Raw genomic sequence first — 19,602 nt, forward strand, 5'->3', positions numbered from 1 at the left:
CCGTCTCTCTCGGAGAGGGCTTGCGAGATCCTGGTGTGGTGCTTTCAGCATCATATCACGATCTCGGCCAGGTACCTTCCAGGGAGGCTGAACACTTTGGCGGATGCGCTCAGTCGTTCCGGTACAGTGCTTCAGTCGGAGTGGACGATCACTCACGGGGCACTGCTTCGCCTTTGGGCCCAGGTCCAAAAGCCTCTGGTGGACCTTTTTGCCACAAGGTACTCAAAGAGGCTTCCGGTGTTCGTCTCGCCATTCCCGGACCCTCAGGCATGGCGAGTGAACGCTCTGGACTTTCCCTGGACGGGTCTGGAGGCGTACGCCTTTCCTCCCTTTCCGTTACTCAGCCGAGTAATCCGGAAAGCGGAGATGGAGGAGCCGGCCCTTCTTCTTCTGGTCGCTCCTCTGTGGCCGTCGCAGGTCTGGTTTCCAGATCTTCTTCGGCTCGCCCAAGGGCCCCCCATTCCTCTCGCACTCGTGCGAGGGGAACTAGTGCAGCCCCGAACAGGCATTCCACACGAGGAGCCCAGTCTTCTGAAGCTTCACGTGTGGAAGTTGTTCGGGACTCGCTGAAGCGCTCTGGGGCGTCGTCTTTGACTCTGGACTTGGTGGCTCGCTCGCATAGAGCGTCCACCTCTTCAGTTTATGCTTCCCACTGGAAGGCATGGACTGCCTGGTGTTCAGCTAGAGGGGTGAGTTCGGTGGCTCCGCGCTCTATTCAGGTCGCTAACCACCTCTCTTTCATGTCTTCGCAGGGCGCCTCAGTCTCCTCGTTGAGGGTCCGGCGCTCCGCTATCTCGGCGACTCTTAAGCAGATTGGTCGTTCTGTTCGAGTCGGGGGCGTTATAGCTGCAGTCATTAAAGGGGCTGCTCTTAAGGAAGCTAAAGCTCGTTTGCCCGCTCCCAAGTGGGACTTGTTTTTAATCCTGGAATTCCTTCGTTCTGCGGATTTTGAGCCTTTAAGCGAGGCCAGTCTGTTCAATGTCACTCGCAAAGCGCTGTTTCTCCTTTTGTTGGCTACGGCCCGACGGGGTAGCGAGGTCCACGCCCTGTCGGGTCAGCCTGGAGATATCTCCTTTGAGCCGGACGGTTCCGCATCTTTGCGTTTCCGGCCTGATTTCCTGGCCAAGAATCAGTCTCCGGGGCAGGCCTCTCCGCTGGTTAGAGTTAAGGCTCTGACCAGCGCGTTGGCCCCGGATGACCCCGATTCGGTCAATTGCCCTGTGAGGGCACTTCGTCTGTACTTAGCCCGGACTCAGCCGATTCGGTCTAGTTCTCAGAAGTTGTTGTTTATCTCTCTCCTTACTAGGCGCGAGAAAGATTTGTCGAAGGTAACGTTGGCCCGGTGGGTGTCCTCGCTCATCAAGCAGGCTTATGAGTGGAGTCGCACAAAGAGGGGGGGGGTTATGCCCTCCTTGCCACTTGACTCGGCCCGAGCCCATGAAACGAGGGCGTGGGCATCCTCTCTGGCAGTTCTGCGCTCCAGACGTCTAGAGGAGGTGCTGACAACTGCGTATTGGCGTTCCGAAGATGTTTTCATAAACTTTTATCTTCGGGACGTCACAGCTCTTCGACAGGATGGCTCCAGAGGCCTTCCAGCGCTCATAGCAGCAGGCCAGTTCCTGTCCAGAACTTGATGGTGAGTTTTGATTCATTTCTAGCCCACCGCCTTGTTGATGTTATCTGCTAATGTGATTCGGAGTAAGAATATGATATTAAATGGAAAATTTCCTAAATAAATTATCATTTAATTAATATACTTACCCGAATCACATACTGTATTCCCTCCCACCTGCCCCGCTTATGGTTTTAAGATTTTTTAAAGCCGTATGATAATAGGCACGTGTTCCTAGAGGAAGTGACGTGGCATACACCCGTATGGGAGGTAACTCCCGGTGTACTGGCCCATTACCAAAGCTACTTTCACTTTCGTTTTGGTGATGGGGTTGCTTCCCTTTAAATTCTTTAGCCGGGTAAGCGTTTTTCAGTGATAAGCATCTCAGGTGACTCAATGCTAATGTGATTCGGGTAAGTATATTAATTAAATGATAATTTATTTAGGAAATTTTCCATTAATGACTTTGGTCATTAAAAATCAGAAAAATGTAAAAAAAAAAAATAAAAATTTATAAAACGATCCAAATTTACGTGTATCTTATTCTCCATCATTTGCTGATTCCAAAAACATATAAATATGTTATATTCGGATTAAAAACAAGCTCTGAAAATTAAATATATAAAAATTATTATCAAAATTTTTTTTCCAAATCAATTTAAAAACACTTTCATCTTATTCCTTGTCGGTTCCTGATTCCAAAAATATATAGATATGATATGTTTGGATTAAAAACACGCTCAGAAAGTTAAAACGAAGAGAGGTACAGAAAAGCGTGCTATCCTTCTCAGCGCAACGAATACCCCGCTCTTCTTGTCAATTCCACGTGCACTGCCTTTGCCACGGGCGGTGGAGTGACGATGCTACGAGTATACGGTCTTGCTGCGTTTCGTTGCGTTCAGTTTCATTCTGTGAGTTCGACAGCTACTTGACTAAATATTGTATTTTCGCCTTACGCGACTTGTTTTATTATGCTGCAGAATTTACGAACAGCAGCCCAGTCAAAGGACCAAGACCTGACACGTGGAAACCTGGCTCTCAGTAGAAGTGTGGAAACAGGCAATCCTGTGCGGGTGATCCGAGGCTACAAGCTCAGGAGTCCCTTCGCTCCTGAAGAGGGTTACAGATACGATGGTAAGTTCAGGAGTCCCTTCGCTCCTGAAGAGGGTTACAGATACGATGGTAAGTTCAGGAGTCCCTTCGCTCCTGAAGAGGGTTACAGATACGATGGTAAGTTCAGGAGTCCCTTCGCTCCTGAAGAGGGTTACAGATACGATGGTAAGTTCAGGAGTCCCTTCGCTCCTGAAGAGGGTTACAGATACGATGGTAAGTTCAGGTGTAAGGCTTGATTGGGTGAAGTCAGCTTTCCGAAGTCTACTTCCTGTAGCTCATTGCACAAAGCTTTGGTACTGAATTTTAAGTACAAAATACTTTGTGAACTTTGGGCTCAATAAAAGACACCCTTAAGTTAAGCTCTGCCTACGTAAGGTTTAAGGGCTGAGCTTCTTTTGGAGGTTTTGGTTATTATTTTTTACGCATGGCAAACTATTTTTGAGAGATATGACTTCTGCCAAGTTTGGCTACAAATACACTCCCTGTCCCGGTTCAGTGGCTCTCTAGTAAGTCTGCTGCCTTGGGTCTGCCCAGAAATGGATTGTGTGCTGTGTGTTTTCAGAACAACTTACCTATCATCCATATTTTCAAATATGCATCAACAAGTCAGCTTTCTTTGGTGTGCCCAGAAACTATGTTTTTATACTTGTACTAGATATTTGTATCTTTCTGGGCCGAGTTGCAAGAAGGGAAACTGGGTGCCACCCAAATGGATGGTACGCATCCGTGGGGTAGAATTGGTTCAAATTGATATTTGTTGTGATTTGAACCAATCAGACTCCACGGCGTGTTCACACCCTTTTGGGTGGCACGTAGTTTCGCTTCCGGCTCCTCAACCCAGGTGTCCAACTTACATGACAAGTTGGACATTGTCAGCTGGTAAATGGTGATTGTCAAGTAAAGCTTGCCCTGGAGCCCCTGCTTTTCTTGCTGTGCTTCATTTTGCTGACAGCGTTGTGAACATTTATACAACAGGGTATAGAGAACTTACATACGTTTAATTTCAGTTTGAAACGGAACTGCAGCCCTGAAAGTCCAACAAATGGTGTACTCGCGTTTGGCTAGTGATTCTGAAAATTTACTAGCCAGAGAGCAACTTTACTCGCATTTGGCAAGTAGATAAACATTTCTACTCGCCAGTTACATGTTTCTACTCGCCATGGCGAGTAAAATATTCTCCGCTTTCAGGCCTGAACTAATATAAATTTTGTCGACTGTCTGCCATAAGCTCTGACGTTCGCATGAATGTAGTTTTAGGTTTGGAATCTCATTCCGTTAAACTGAAATGGTTTCTGCGCAGGTCTCTACACAGTGAAGAAGTTCTGGTTCACCAAAGGCATGTCCGGGTTTGGCGTGTACAAGTTTGCGTTACAACGCTGCCCTGGTCAGGCTCCGCCCCCATGGGCACTGGAAAACGTAAGTTGTTCTTACGTAATAACCTACCATTGGGTTTTTTTTGTGGGTTTTTTCTGAAATTTGAACATTAGCTGTCTGTTTTTGTATTTTTAAGTTGTTCTTGTCATTAGTTTTGTCTTTTTGGCTGTCACCAAAGGCTACAGTCCTATAAAGCCCCATGTGGGTTTAACAGCCACCCTGAGGGAATCTCAAACAGAAATTATTAGACTGCTTTTCGTTGCGTAAATAATTCCTATGCACTTCATTTTATTCCAAATGTCTATGTTGAAAATGTATTTGTCTTGGCAATTGACCATACCAGCTGGCAGTTTTATCACATGATACTCATTGAGTAATAAACTACTTGATGATTAATTGATGTTATGTTATATGAAGTCTTATATCGCGCGCGCGTATCTCCAGACTCGGACTCAAGGCGCAGGGATTTATTTATGCCGTGTGAGATGGAATTTTTTACACAAAACATCACGCATTCACATCGACCAGCAGATCGCAGCCATTTCGGCGCATATCCTACTTTTCACGGCCTATTGAGTATCAATCTACTTGATGACTATTTTCCTGCAGTGATACCTACCGCTTTGTTTACAGGACCCCGCATCTCCATCGAAGTCCTCCGACTCTGGTTTTTCCGATACTGTAAAGAGTGAAGCTGGTGAGAACGAAGCAACATCTCCGTCTGATGAGAAGAAAAGTGACGGCGACAAAGACGGCGAAACCAAGGCTGATAGCCCTTTACCCCTCACAGACAACATGAAAAAGGATGATGGAAACGATGATGCCGATGCCAGCAGCGGTGTTGACAGTAAAGATGTGTCTGATGATAATGAAGAAGAAAGTAGCATTGTCAAGCATGATGCTTTTGAAAGCAATTTATCCGCTGTTTCTGAAAATGCAGAAAGCTCTGGGGATGGTGGGGAAAGTGGTGTAGTGTCTGGCGATGATGAAGAGAAAGCTGATGAAGACTGTAGCGATGCATGATGCATTCCCCAGTGATCGCGTTTCTTCTTCCAAAAAGGTTGAGAGCTGTTGGATAAATGGTTTGTCTGATCACACTGAAATGAAAGCTAATGGGGACAGTGTCAGTACATTCAAACTCCCCTTTCTCAAAAATCTGAGAAAATCGGGTCTTAAAAAGAATGGGGTTAAATTTACAGCAGTTATGAATAGAACATCTGAGAAAACGGAGGAAGTTTTAAATCGGGGGGGGGGGGGGGGGGGGGGGGGGGGGGGTCCGCTTTACTTGATAGTGGTTGTACATGTACATCTGTCTCAGAAAATGTAGAAAGAACAGAGGAAAGGGAGAAAAATGCTTGAAGAAGATTCAGGCCAGCGATTATGATAATGCTAATGGTGACTATCATTGTCAAACCGGAGTCAGTCGATAACAGTCATATTTCTCTTTCTAAAATGTGTAAGGAAATCTCCTGAAACAGCCTGTGTCAAGTTTTTTGACGCGTTGAATGAATCTCAAGTATTCACTCTTCTTTCAGTGTGTGAATTCATGCTATAGAGCTAAATCAGGTGATAGCGGTTTTAAAATAATAGTGAGGAAACTGCTGAAAACATTGGTGCTAATGTTGATGGTAACTGCCAAGATGTATATTTTCTTTAACCTCTTTACTTGCCTTTTTAGCCCGAGAAGATTGCCTACAGTTAGACTAGTGTGGATCGCTTGCTTGTGTCGTCCATGAACAGGTGTATTGGGTAGAACTTTGTGAGATGATGTGCAGAGCGAGTGGGTTTTTTTTCAGTTCAGTCTTACTGAATCAATCAAGTCTACGTGCTACAGTGGAACCCCCCTTTTAAGACCTCCAAAATTCTGATAAATTCAGGTCTTAAAAAGGAGGGGGTCTTAAAATGGGGGTAAGTTTACAGAGGTTAAGAAAAGAAAGTCTGAAAAGCAAGGTCCTAAAAAGGAGGAAGTCTTAAATTGGGGGTTCCACTGTATGAGTGAGATTTCGATTTTTAATTGTGTTCATCATTTTTGTTTGTTTGGTTGTCAATCCTTTGAGAGTAGATGCATACTTTTGAGAATGCATTCTTTATCACAGAAGGATTAGGGCAGTATTGGCAAGGCAGCAATTTACTGTTCTCCTTTTGGTGCTATTTTTTTATGCTTTTCCTTATGTTCAGTTTGCAGTAGAGGTAGCACTAGCATTCAAAGTTGAATGTGAGGTATGTATTTTACCACATCATCATTGTACGGTTTAATGATTTTTTGATCAGTTGATGAACTGGTGTAAACAGTATATGTGGGTATATGCATTTTGTGAAGATGTCTTGAGTGTGTTAAGTTTGTGGATAGCAAGAAATGTAAGATTTATGTTTTTGCATAGCATAGTTCTCACTTCAACACTGGTTTCATAGTTTGTACACGTATTAAATAAGTTTTAAGTTGAATTATTTGGGTTTTTTATTCTAGGTTGAACAGATTGTATGCTTACATCTGTACGATGAGGTAGCCACTACATTCGTGTGTTTTGGTTCTATTTTGTGTGTAAATATAGTCACTTTTCCCTTTTCATTTGACAATCTTGATTCAGGTTTTTTTTTCATTTGTTTTAAGACATAGCATTTCTTATATTGTATAGTAGTGTCTCACTCTTAGCTAATATTTTGAACTGCTGGTATACATTTGTGTGAGCTGCTGATTTTTAAAATGGAATCATATCTTCTACATTTTCTACCTGTTAGGAGATGAATATAATTGTTTTTATTGTCTTAACCTGCAACCCACCCTTCCCTGAACTATTTGACAATGCATTTTCTGTTTCAAACTCCAGTATTCTCACTTCCCTTCAATATTCTTTGATCTTATTCACAGGTTTCTTTGACGTGTGCTGAGTACATAGCCAGTATTACTATCTCAGACTTAACCTTCGCCCGTCCGGGTTATCGACTACACACGGAAGTCATCGTGGGGCCGTGCGGACCCATGCTTCTCATTTCCTTTGAGAAACATGGGTCCGCACGGCCCCACAATGTTTGTTGTCTAAATAAATAATGACCTTTTTTTTTTATTACTTCTCGATGACATTTTAGGACATAAGAGCTTTTTTAGATGCCTGAGGCATTCTTAAAAGCTCATTAAAAAAAATTCCAACTAGTTTATGAGATATTTGCAATTAAATATCCTTCTGGGTCCACACGGACCCACGACCACCGGCGAAGGTTAAAGACTAAGAGATATCTTGATGGTGTTCAGAACTGATGAAGTTGTCATTATGCTCAAACATTTTACACATGCTGTTGACTTTACTGAATTATGTGAAAAAAGTGACTCAAAATAAAGATCTATATTTTTTCATAAATGTTGTTTTGTGTTTTTAATTTATTGACCAAATGGATGGCAGAACACTTGTAATTCTGTCTGTTTATCGTTGCCAAAATAGCATTGAAGAATCAAAATAAAATAAAAGTAGAGTTTGGGTTTCCAACTGTACAATAGAATAACGCATCTTTTGTAACCTCACTCCTGAAGATTTAGTTTCCTTTTTTTGTCAGACTTTTTCATGCCTCAAAGATTGGAGTGGAAAGTGATTTGAGATAACTCTTGCCTGTTGTTTGTCTTGTAGGTGATGGCTTTCCTCCCTTTGGTGATTTGACTCGATAGTAGCTCTCTAATGCTTGCTTGATTATGCTGGTGTTTCTTTCAAAGGAGAATTATGACGGCTTACTAGCGCCAGAACTACATAATTGTAATTATCATGTGTAAATTACTAATTTTCAAGAGAAAATTACAATTATGTCATGAAAATGAGCGACATTGCCGATAGGCCGAGTCTTAGCAGCCGCTAGGCGGCGCTGTCGTTGTAAGTGGCTTACTCTTCAATCTCCGCAGCAATCCACCATTGTTTGTTCGCGTGGTGACCCAAGCTTTTCAACGTTTTGTTGGGCTTTTGTCGACATTCAGTGAGCTAAAATGAAGAAATTTGGTGACATGACGCTGGCTGACCTTCGAACAGAATGCAAGAAAAGGGGTGCAAAGCAAGATGGCCGGAAAAACGATCTTGTTGATCGGTGAGTTGAAGCGTGTGCAGAGAAGTGCAGAGAAGTTTTTTTTTAATCTTTTCTGCAACGTTTGACTCTTTTTCAGTTGTGGGAAACATTAATGATAATAAAAGAGGAACGTCTACCAAATATTTTTTTATTTTTTTTTCCTGTAGCTTTGGCATGATGATGACCTAGCTAGTATTTAGGCCTACTGTGTAGTAGTACTAGAACTCTCTCAACACATACTTTCTACAGGTAGTGTTAATAAATTATATATGAAGTCCTGATATTTTTGGGGGGAGGGGGGGTGGGGGAGTGGCATCAATCAACTTATCAAGCCTGTTCAGTGTTGAATTTGGTTACTCTGTGCTGAAAAGAAGAATCATCAATCACAAGGCTACCATTTGTGTTTTGTTTCAGACTGGAAGCCTATGTGAAGAATGCCAACTTTGGACGAAAAGATGATCAACAAGAAAAGGCCTTCTCTCTGGATGTTCCAGAACCTAGCACATACCGGGACATCAACCTGGACACACCGTTGCCAGCAGTAACCAGGAAGCTTGTTGACGGATATCTACTGTCGGTAGATGCTGATCTGAAGCAGGTTAGTAACATTTTTTTTCTCCATTTTTTATACATCTGTGTGGCACCGATCTTGTCCGAGAGGGGGCCGACGGGGAAGGAAGTCAACTTTTCTTTCATTTTAATAGTGATGTAAAATATTTAAAATAAACACATATACAGTAAATTCAAGTTCCAACAGTCTGCCAACATCAGCTCATAAAATGATTTACCAGATTTTTCACGTACGTATGCCGACAAAAGTTACCAACCAGGGATGGAATTCATGTTGGTATGTTAACCTACCATATCAGTTGGTAAAATCAACTAACCGACCGACATGAATTCCAGCCCAGGGGTATGTTTGTTGCAGGTTTATATTTTTTAACATTCGGGTTATCCCCTAACCTTGGGTTATCTGAGCACTGGTGCTGTATCTGTGACGCAGGGTTATTTTAACCCCAGTTTATCTCGAGGGTTAAAAAGATGTACCTGTGACAAAGATATCACCCCAGATCAGATATAATAATATTTAGATTGCCCAAGCTATTTCTAGTTGTTTTAAGAAATATTTAGATTGATTTTAATTCTTGTTCTCTCAATTTGTGTTGCAGGTCAGCAAATCACTGTATGAGGAGACCTACCTGCAGTATCGACAATCACTTCCGTGACGTTTTGCTGGAAACCCACCTGTACAGAACCTACAAAGGGGAGGAGGAGATGGAATCTGACATGGAGAATTAACTTTTGTGCTGTTCTACTTATGCATAGTGCTGGACTGTGTTTCTTAAATTGAAATTGAAGGAAATGACTGATCTTGCACCAGGATTGGTAGCTGTGACTCTAGTCCTAACCAGGTACAGGATAGCCCAATGCATGAGAATGTAAAGCGCTTTGTTTATGTTCATTGCTACTGCTAGCAATATTACAGTCTTACCTACATAACTACCGGACGGTCGCTGGCTGCGCGCCTCAAAATGAGCCTGTTTATGTTACGATAGTGGGCATGATTGAATGTTTGTACTACTGGTTATAAAATATGTGGGCATGACGGCATGTGTGAATGCATCAATTTACCTCCCTTTGTAGTGGATTTTTTTAATTTTTTTTTTTTAAAGTGGATCCAAGTGTTAGCCAGTGTTTTTGTGTTGTGTTTTTACTGTTTGATTGAAATTTATTTTCCTGTACACGATGGATAAAAGGAGGTTGTGTTGAGGTGTCGAGTTGATCAGATGTGCGCCAAACAATATTTTTTGTCCATGCCAAGTACATGTATGCGAAGAACGTAAAGTGTATGATCATGCTTGATAACTGATTTCAAGTAAAGGTTAGATAATGTGCTTCAAAGAATATTGTTTTGTTTTGCAAGGTACATGTATGTGAATGTAAGCTTGAAAATTTATAAATTTGAAGTAAAGGTCAGGTGTGCAATCAAGTAACAGGTCTTGGTGCGAAGTGTGTGAATGTTGTTTGAGGATGTCTTATTCCTGTAGATAAAACTGAACGTCAGCAGCCGCTTTTTGACCTGGATTGAAAATGATGTAAGCTAGAAGATTGGTGTATCTTTAGAAAGAAATAATTATCTTACTTTCACGAGCAATATAATATAAAAGTGTCAAAAACTGATTTTTCACATTGATGGATTTCTCCTGTTATGATAGGCCTATGAGGGATCATCTTTTACACCTAATACATCCTTTGAACTCAAATAATAAACATTTTAAATAGTTTTCTTGCATATTTTTCTTTATAAGAATCCAAGTACAAATAGCGACTGCTGACTTCAGTTTGTGATTAATTTCATTTCATTCGTTCTGCACACACACACTCACACGAACACATTCACAGTCAAATCCACTAAAAGTAAAACAGAACGCCATGTTCTAAACTAGCATTTTAATGCATTTGTCATCAAACTCAAACAGCACACATGCAGGGTTTGATTTTGGCATATATAATAATATATAATCATGACATTAGTCAGCCTACTACTGAACGCAGTAGGGCCTATAATACATGTACTTCAAAAACTGCTTCAGGGTCACCAGGTCATCTTTTCTTAGTACAGTGGAACCTGCAATTAGTACCACCCCAAGGGACCGAACCAAAAGAAGTGCTACTTTGAGGTATTCACAGGCACGTTTAGACGTGCGTCACACGGCCAACAAAAACACTGTTTTTGCTCCTCACATGTTACAACAGTCGCCTCTCGGTGTTTGTGTTTGCCATGTGACGCAGCAATTGGTCCAAAATTGACAGTGCTATTGAGCGTAATCACAGATTTGGCCCTATTTGGAGGGGTGCTATTCACAGGTTCCACTGTATTAATTATACATGTATTCATTCTCAAAATTTTGATCGCAAAAAAATCTATCTTTAGATTTGCACTTGGCATCTCCCCCCCCCCCCCCCCCCCCCCCCCCCCCCCACACATACACAAACACTAACACCACCAAGGGCTTATGAAAGAGAGAAGACCGAGCGTCAAACAGAGGCGCATGAAAGCAAAATGACGAGAGCCTGTAACACACATGGAAAAAGTGACAACAAAAAGCTGTGTTGTGTGTGCATATTTTTCATGATTCCCCACCAATCTTCCCGATTATTTACAGATAAATGTACATACCATCTACTGTGAGTTTCTTGTTGTAATAATCAGATTCTACGAAGTGCCCATGGCAAACGATACTGTGCTTCGTCGGTGCAAACTTTTTTTTCTTGAGTTCACTTGTTTCCTCGTCGACGATCGACTCTATTCCGCGTCTAACAGCATGCATCCAACTCTTCCTTCGCTCCTCATCTTCTGGAAACGTATGGCCGCCACGCCTTGAACATCCAGGAACACAACAACACCCGCTCGGCATCCTAATCTTTGCTAACGAGTCGCAGAACGTCGATAGACAAAATCAAAAATGACTGGGGATAAAGATGGAAGCGTCTGCTCGAAGCCCCTTACAACCGAAGCGACACCAATCGGCGGCAAGGGAGATAATATCCAAAACGTCGACCATTACTAATGTTCACGTTTTAATTACTAATTATAACTTACTAGAGCCAAAACTGAAAATTAGTCATTAACATGTGAAAACGCTAACTGACAGTGTTAATTAGTAATTTTCACGTGATATAATGGTAACCCCAGGTTTTGGCACTAGTAAGCCGTCATAGAGAATGCCATGTACGATTTTAACCTTTACCGCAAGTAAAAGATTGACTGAATGATAATGAATACGTTAGGATGGAGGTTTAAGGCACACGCCCAGTCTTACATGTCCCTTTTACATCTTCTGAAACACAGTTAGTAAAACTAATATCCGGAAACATTCCTTTTCTAACAGAGTTGCACCATCAAGGTGTCTGGTGTTGCTAAAAATGCACAAACTATTAATACTTTCACAAATCTGCTGGACATACAACAACTTTATTTGTACGATAATTGATATTGAGTAAATACGACTTTGAGCATGTTAATTTGATTGACCTGCTACAAATTTGATAATGAGATGGGACGCCAAGCCAGTCCCTAACCACTACTACTACTACTACTACTACAGTACAATGCTTCAGTTGACATACACTTGTAGCATTGCTACACCCACACAAGTCAACACACACATACACACACACACACACTGATTGCCGTTCATAGCAACATGTGTAACCGCCATTACCAAAAGATTGTAGTTTGTATTATCGCATTCCAGCCAATTTTTCATAACCCAAAATCATCAAAACTCTATACACATGATGTATACAAGGATGACATAGATTCAATCTTAAAGGGAAGAACAATCAAGGCACTTGTGTCTGTTAAAAGGCAGAACGAATAGTAAATAATGTAACAATTAAAACTAGAAAAAAGAAAGCCTGCCTTTAATTTCAGAAGAAGGTACATGATAAAAAAATACAGCTCAAACAAAAATTTCGAAAAAAAACAAAACTAGAAAAAGAAAGCTTGCCTTTAATTTCAGAAGAAGGTACATGATAAAAGATACAGCTCAAAGAAAATCTTCGAAACCAACAAATCTTTGGTCAACCCTTTAAAGATAACGTCTTTGCCGTGTAAAGGGGATCTGTCTTGGCTTTTGGGGATTAAGAGCATGCTTCTACTTGGACAGGGGTCGGCCCGCTATTGCGCGGGGCCGCTATTGCGCGAATCTTTAGGGTATCCTGTCAAGGGATATCTATGGGTAAGGGTTAGATTCGCGCAATAGCGGCCCCGCGCAATAGCGGCCCAGCCCCCTTGGACACACACTCACAATCAGTTACCTGGCATCTTGCTGTGTAGAGCGGTAAATCTGTGTGGAATTACGGTGGAAACTCAAGTCTCAAAAGCGAGGGGGCCTTAAAATGGGGGTGCATTTACAAAGGTTATGAATCCAACATTTGCAAAAACAGGGTCTTTAAAAACGAGAATTCTTAATTTTTTTTTTCGGGGGGGGGGGGAGGAGGGGGGGGCTTAACATGTTTCGATGTTATTTTATATTTTAAAACGTTCACCAATAAAAGCCAGACTATGTATACCAACAAGCGGATGTGGAGAGCATAATTATTAAGTTGTGCAGATATTCCGGTGTCACGGGCACGCACATTCACACTCAAAAACAACAGTCACATTATTTTCACTGAGGCAGTCCTCAAACGAAAGTAAAACAAATCAAATTACAGCGTAGACATCGGTTGTCGAGGAATGTTTTCTTCACAAATAGCCTGCCGATGTTTTTGCTGCAACATCAGGCCCACACACTTCTCTTTTTCTTCTTCTTCGTCTTTCAGTTTATCTTTCTTTTTCTTGCTTGTTTCTCTCACGGTCTTGTTATCCCGTGCACTTGGTTCCACAGCAGACCTTCTTGCACGAGCTCTGTGGACCGTGACGACCCTGGCACACTCTGTGACTCCAGCACTCGTAGGACATGCCTGAGCAGTGGCAACCCCCCATCTCCAGGTTCCAGCGCTTGGTCAGAATCTGCACGACCTCTTCAGCCAAGCGTGACGTCCGTCCCGCCGCTGTCTTGTCGTTCCCACCCGTGCTTTTGCTGCTGGGACCTGAAACAGAAATAGGCGATGTACGTTCAAACACAATTTATTTTTTTTAAGGTTTTTTTAAGGTTTTTTTTTGGGGGGGGGGGTTAGGGTTAGGGAAGAGTTGCTTTCTCTTGTTTCCACAGAAACGCTGAGGCAAGTCTACAATGTCACGTATACCTTGCCTCAGTGTTTTTTTCTGTAAAAGCAAGGACTGAAAAATAAGGGAACGCATCTCTTCCGCAACCAATCACAACCCCGACAGTTATTCCGGAATTCAGCTGTTACCACGGTATGAGAGCACCCGTATTTTCTTCCACTCACGCTTAATCGTAACTTTTGGATAATAATCTCGGTCGCTGCCGCCTGGTGGGTTAAGAGTGGAGATTTTTCCGATCTCCCAGGTCAACTTATGTGCGGACCTGCTAGTGACTTAACCCCCTTCGTGTGTACACGCAAGCACAAGATCAAGTGCGCACGGAAAAGATCCTGTAATCCATGTCAGAGTTCGGTGGTTATAGAAACACGAAAATACCTAGCATGCTTCCTCCGAAGGCGGCGTATGGCTGCCTAAATGGCGGGGTAAAAAGGGTCATACACGTAAAATTCCACTCGTGCAAAAACACGAGTGTAGGTGGGAGTTTCAGCCCACGAATGCAGAAGAAGAAGAAGAAGGATGATAATAACTTGTGTTTTTGAACAAATCTGGAAAAATTAGAAGCCTGCTGCGAATCATCCTCCAGAGACGCTCAGCAAGGTACCAGTTACACAAAATGAGTGGCCCAGACAATTGAAGATAAAGATTGTACGAATAAAAGAAAAAAAATATGATAGCACACACGGCCCGTGTGGATTGCGCAAGCTGATGACTGGACGTGAAAAGGTCAACATGAAGGGGGGGAAAACTGCATAAAAAGTGTGTGTCAGAAGTGGGGTTCGAACCCACGCCCACATTCGTGGACCAGAACACTCTGTCCTCGTTGAGGAAGGATTTTACACCTTGAGTCTGGCGCCTTAGACCACTCGGCCATCCTGACAGCTGCTATGGAGGTATTTTTTAACAGTAAACTTTTTGGACTTATCTACGCTGAAGGTCTTGTGGTTTACCTATTTTAGTAGAATTTATTCTTTGGACAAAGACGGTCGCAAAATGCTCGCGTGAGTGTGTGAATGTTTGCGCGGTGTGTGTGTGTGTGTGTGTGTGTGTGCAAGGTGTGTTTGTGCACTGTGTGTGTGTGTGTGTGTGTGTATGTGTGTAAGTGCGTCTGTGTGTCTGTGTGCATGGTGTGTTTATGCGCAGTGTGTGTGTGTGTGTGTGTGTGCAAGGTGTGTTTGTGCACTGTGTGTGTGTGTGTGTGTATGTGTGTGAGTGCGTGTGTGTGTCTGTGTGTGTGTGTGCATGGTGTGTTTATGCGCAGTGTGTGTATGTGTGCCGTGTGTGAGTGAGTGTGCGTGTGTGTGTGTGTGTGTGTGTGTGTGTGTGTGCCGTGTGTGAGTGAGTGTACGTGTGTGTGTGTGTGGTGTGTGTGTATCATCATTTGTAAGGCGGTCACATACGTCATATCGATTATTCTGCCGCGTTTTCGAGTGAAATAACAGGCGATAGAAAGACATACTCCTACAGAGACTCGAGTTGAGGTGAAAACTGGATAAAACTAGGATGCACCTATTCTAAAATGTATGTGGGTTTTATCAGCAGGCTACTACTTTTTGCTTTTCGCCCACATGCTAGCTGATTTTGACCAGATTTAGTGCATAGTCAAACCTAAAAATACATTCAAAAATCAAAATGGTCCTGGTGAGAAAAAAAAGTAAACCTGCCTACTCTATCTAACTTCTGATTTTGTCTATAGTGTGTGCGTGTTTGTGTACAACATGAGGAGAAAAAAAACATACTAAAAAAGTGTATGTCAGAAGTGGGGTTCGAACCCACGCCCACATTCGTGGACCAGAACACTCGGTCCCTTGAAGGGAAGGTACATCCTTGAGTCTGGCGCCTTAGACCACTCGGCCATCCAGACAGCTGCTATGGAGGTACTTTTTAACGTAAACTTTTTGGACATATCTACGCTGAAGGTCGTGTAGTTTACCTATTTTAGTAGAATTTATTCTTTGGACAAAGACGGTCGCAAAATGCTCGCGTGCGTGAGTGTGTGAATGTTTGCGGTGTGTGTGTGTGTGTGTGTGTGTGTGTGTGTGTGTGTGTGTGTGTGTGTGTGTGTGTGTGTGCATGGTGTGTTTGAGCACTGTGTGTGTGTGTATGTGTGTGAGTGCGTGTGTGTCTGTCTGTGTCTGTGTCTGTGTGTGTGTGTGCATGGTGTGTTTGTGCGCAGTGTGTGTGTGTGTGTGTGTCAGTGTGTGTGTGTGTGTGCCGTGTGTGAGTGAGTGTACGTGTGTGTGTGTGTGTGTGTGAGTGTGTGTGTGTGGTGTGTGTGTATCATCATCTGTAAGGCGGTCACATACGTCATATCGATTATTCTGCCGCGTTTTCGACTGAAATAACAGGCGATAGAAAGACATACTCCTACAGAGAGTTGAGGTGAAAACTGGATAAAACTAGGATGCACCTATTCTAAAATGTATGTGGGTTTTATCAGCAGGCTACTACTTTTTGCTTTTCGCCCACATGCTAGCTGATTTTGACCAGATTTAGTGCATAGTCAAACCTAAAAATACATTCAAAAATCAAAATGGTCCTGGTGAGAAAAAAAAGTAAACCTGCCTACTCTATCTAACTACTGGTTTTGTCTATAGTGTGTGCGTGTTTATGTACAACATGAGGAGGAAAAAACATACTAAAAAAGTGTATGTCAGAAGTGGGGTTCGAACCCACGCCCACATTCGTGGACCAGAACACTCGGTCCCTTGAAGGGAAGGTACATCCTTGAGTCTGGCGCCTTAGACCACTCGGCCATCCTGACAGCTGCTATGGAGGTACTTTTTAACGTAAACTTTTTGGACATATCTACGCTGAAGGTCGTGCAGTTTACCTATTTTAGTAGAATTTATTCTTTGGACAAAGACGGTCGCAAAATGCTCGCGTGCGTGCGTGAGTGTGTGAATGTTTGCGGTGTGTGTGTGTGTGTGTGTGTGTGTGCATGGTGTGTTTGTGCACTGTGTGTGTGTGTATGTGTGTGAGTGCGTGTGTGTGTGTGTCAGTGTCTGTGAGTGTCTGTGTCTGTGTGTGTGTGTGCATGGTGTGTTTATGCGCAGTGTGTGTGTGTGTGTGTGTGTGTGTGTGTGTGTGTGTGTGTGTGTGTGTGTGTGTGCCGTGTGTGAGTGAGTGTACATGTGTGTGTGGTGTGTGTGTGTATCATCATCTGTAAGGAGGTCACATACGTCATATCGATTATTCTGCCGCGTTTTCGACTGAAATAACAGGCGATAGAAAGACATACTCCTACAGAGAGTTGAGGTGAAAACTGGATAAAACTAGGATGCACCTATTCTAAAATGTATGTGGGTTTTATCAGCAGGCTACTACTTTTTGCTTTTCGCCCACATGCTAGCTGATTTTGACCAGATTTAGTGCATAGTCAAACCTAAAAATACATTCAAAAATCAAATTGGTCCTGGTGAGAAAAAAAGTAAACCTGCCTACTCTATCTAACTACTGATTTTGTCTATAGTGTGTACGTGTTTGTGTACAACATGAGGAGAAAAAAAACATCCTAAAAAAGTGTATGTCAGAAGTGGGGTTCGAACCCACGCCCACATTCGTGGACCAGAACACTCGGTCCCTTGAAGGGAAGGTACATCCTTGAGTCTGGCGCCTTAGACCACTCGGCCATCCTGACAGCTGCAATGGAGGTACTTTTTAACAGTAAAATTTTTGGACATATCTACGCTGAAGGTCGTGAAGTTTACCTATTTTAGTAGAATTTATTCTTTGGACAAAGACGGTCGCAAAATGCTCGCGTGCGTGCGTGAGTGTGTGAATGTTTGCGGTGTGTGTGTGTGTGTGTGTGTGTGTGCATGGTGTGTTTGTGCACTGTGTGTGTGTGTATGTGTGTGAGTGCGTGTGTGTCTGTGTGTGTGTGTGCATGGTGTGTTTATGCGCAGTGTGTGTGTGTGCCGTGTGTGAGTGCGTGTGTGTGTGTGTGAGTGAGTGTACATGTGTACGTGTGTGTGTGTGTGTGTGTGGTGTGTGTGTATCATCATCTGTAAGGCGGTCACATACGTCATATCGATTATTCTGCCGCGTTTTCGACTGAAATAACAGGCGATAGAAAGACATACTCCTACAGAGAGTTGAGGTGAAAACTGGATAAAACTAGGAAGCACCTATTCTAAAATGTATGTGGGTTTTATCAGCAGGCTACTACTTTTTGCTTTTCGCCCACATGCTAGCTGATTTTGACCAGATTTAGTGCATAGTCAAACCTAAAAATACATTCAAAAATCAAATTGGTCCTGGTGAGAAAAAAAGTAAACCTGCCTACTCTATCTAACTACTGATTTTGTCTATAGTGTGTGCGTGTTTATGTACAACATGAGGAGGAAAAAACATACTAAAAAAGTGTATGTCAGAAGTGGGGTTCGAACCCACGCCCACATTCGTGGACCAGAACACTCGGTCCCTTGAAGGGAAGGTACATCCTTAAGTCTGGCGCCTTAGACCACTCGGCCATCCTGACAGCTGCAATGGAGGTACTTTTTAACAGTAAACTTTTTGGACATATCTACGCTGAAGGTCGTGAAGTTTACTTATTTTAGTAGAATTTATTCTTTGGACAAAGACGGTCGCAAAATGCTCGCGTGCGTGCGTGACTGTGTGAATGTTTGCGGTGTGTGTGTGTGTGTGTGTGTGTGTGCATGGTGTGTTTGTGCACTGTGTGTGTGTATGAGTGTGTGTGAGTGCGTGTGTGTGTGCATGGTGTGTTTATGCGCAGTGTGTGTGTGTGTGTGTGTGGCGTGTGTGAGTGTGTGTGCGTGTGTGTGTGTGTGAGTGAGTGTACGTGTGTGTGTGTGTGTGTGTGTGTGGTGTGTGTGTATCATCATCTGTAAGGCGGTCACATACGTCATATCGATTATTCTGCCGCGTTTTCGACTGAAATAACAGGCGATAGAAAGACATACTCCTGCAGAGAGTTGAGGTGAAAACTGGATAAAACTAGGATGCACCTATTCTAAAATGTATGTGGGTTTTATCAGCAGGCTACTACTTCAAGTTTTGCTTTTCGCCCACATGCTAGCTGATTTTGACCAGATTTAGTGCATAGTCAAACCTAAAAATACATTCAAAAATCAAAATGGTCCTGGTATGAAAAAACAAGTCGCGTAAGGCGAAAATACAATATTTAGTCAAGTAGCTGTCGAACTCACAGAATGAAACTGAACGCAATGCAACGCAGCAAGACCGTATACTCGTGGTCCACCGCTCACGGCATAGGCAGTGAAATTGACAAGAAGAGCGGGGTAGTGGTTACGCTATGCTGCATAGCACGCTTTTCTGTACCTCTCTTCGTTTTAACTTTCTGAGCGTGTTTTTAATCCAAACATATCATATCTATATATTTTTGGAATCAGGAACCGACAAGGCATAAGATGAAAGTGTTTTTAAATTGATTTCGAAAAAAAAAATTGGATAATAATTTCTATATAATTAATTTAGAGCTTATTTTTAATCCGAATATAACATATTTATATGTTTTTGGAATCAGCAAATGATGGAAAATAAGATAAACGTAAATTTGGATCGTTTTATAAATTTTTATTTTTTTTTACAATTTTCAGATTTTTAATGACCAAAGTCATTAATTAATTTTTAAGCCACCAAGCTGAAATGCAATACCGAACCCCGGGCTTCGTCGAAGAGTACTTGACCAAAATTTCAACTAATTTGGTTGAAAAATGAGGGCGTGACAGTGCCGCCTCAACTT

The 19,602-nt window shown here is 42.5% G+C and overlaps 2 protein-coding genes and 5 non-coding genes across 7 annotated transcripts; 2 read left to right on the forward strand and 5 right to left on the reverse strand.

Annotated features, from left to right (window-relative positions):
* The first annotated feature begins 2,509 nt into the window (after positions 1–2,509).
* LOC138961515 (E3 ubiquitin-protein ligase UHRF1-like) lies at positions 2,510–5,357 on the forward strand. Its single transcript, XM_070333168.1, has 3 exons — positions 2,510–2,746; positions 4,026–4,141; positions 4,733–5,357. The coding sequence occupies exons 1-3, from the start codon at positions 2,584–2,586 to the stop codon at positions 5,120–5,122; spliced, it is 669 nt and encodes a 222-aa protein (XP_070189269.1). The 5' UTR covers positions 2,510–2,583; the 3' UTR covers positions 5,123–5,357.
* A 2,544-nt stretch (positions 5,358–7,901) lies between these two features.
* LOC138961516 (uncharacterized) lies at positions 7,902–10,133 on the forward strand. The gene is made up of 3 exons (XM_070333169.1): positions 7,902–8,164; positions 8,558–8,741; positions 9,313–10,133. Exons 1-3 carry the CDS (start codon positions 8,067–8,069, stop codon positions 9,367–9,369), a joined length of 339 nt encoding a protein of 112 aa, XP_070189270.1. The 5' UTR covers positions 7,902–8,066; the 3' UTR covers positions 9,370–10,133.
* A 4,508-nt stretch (positions 10,134–14,641) lies between these two features.
* Positions 14,642–14,757, reverse strand: Trnal-caa (transfer RNA leucine (anticodon CAA)). The gene is made up of 2 exons: positions 14,720–14,757; positions 14,642–14,687 (listed from the first exon to the last, which is right to left on the reverse strand). It is a non-coding gene; the product is annotated as a tRNA-Leu (tRNA).
* An 871-nt stretch (positions 14,758–15,628) lies between these two features.
* Trnal-caa (transfer RNA leucine (anticodon CAA)) lies at positions 15,629–15,741 on the reverse strand. The gene is made up of 2 exons: positions 15,704–15,741; positions 15,629–15,674 (listed from the first exon to the last, which is right to left on the reverse strand). It is a non-coding gene; the product is annotated as a tRNA-Leu (tRNA).
* A 787-nt stretch (positions 15,742–16,528) lies between these two features.
* On the reverse strand, positions 16,529–16,641 carry Trnal-caa (transfer RNA leucine (anticodon CAA)). Its single transcript has 2 exons — positions 16,604–16,641; positions 16,529–16,574 (listed from the first exon to the last, which is right to left on the reverse strand). It is a non-coding gene; the product is annotated as a tRNA-Leu (tRNA).
* Positions 16,642–17,404: 763 nt separating this feature from the next.
* Trnal-caa (transfer RNA leucine (anticodon CAA)) lies at positions 17,405–17,517 on the reverse strand. Its single transcript has 2 exons — positions 17,480–17,517; positions 17,405–17,450 (listed from the first exon to the last, which is right to left on the reverse strand). It is a non-coding gene; the product is annotated as a tRNA-Leu (tRNA).
* Positions 17,518–18,244: 727 nt separating this feature from the next.
* On the reverse strand, positions 18,245–18,357 carry Trnal-uaa (transfer RNA leucine (anticodon UAA)). Its single transcript has 2 exons — positions 18,320–18,357; positions 18,245–18,290 (listed from the first exon to the last, which is right to left on the reverse strand). It is a non-coding gene; the product is annotated as a tRNA-Leu (tRNA).
* Between the last annotated feature and the right edge of the window lie 1,245 nt (positions 18,358–19,602).

Source organism: Littorina saxatilis, linkage group LG3 (genome assembly GCF_037325665.1).
Source record: "Littorina saxatilis isolate snail1 linkage group LG3, US_GU_Lsax_2.0, whole genome shotgun sequence".
Taxonomy (NCBI): Eukaryota; Metazoa; Mollusca; class Gastropoda; order Littorinimorpha; family Littorinidae; genus Littorina; species Littorina saxatilis.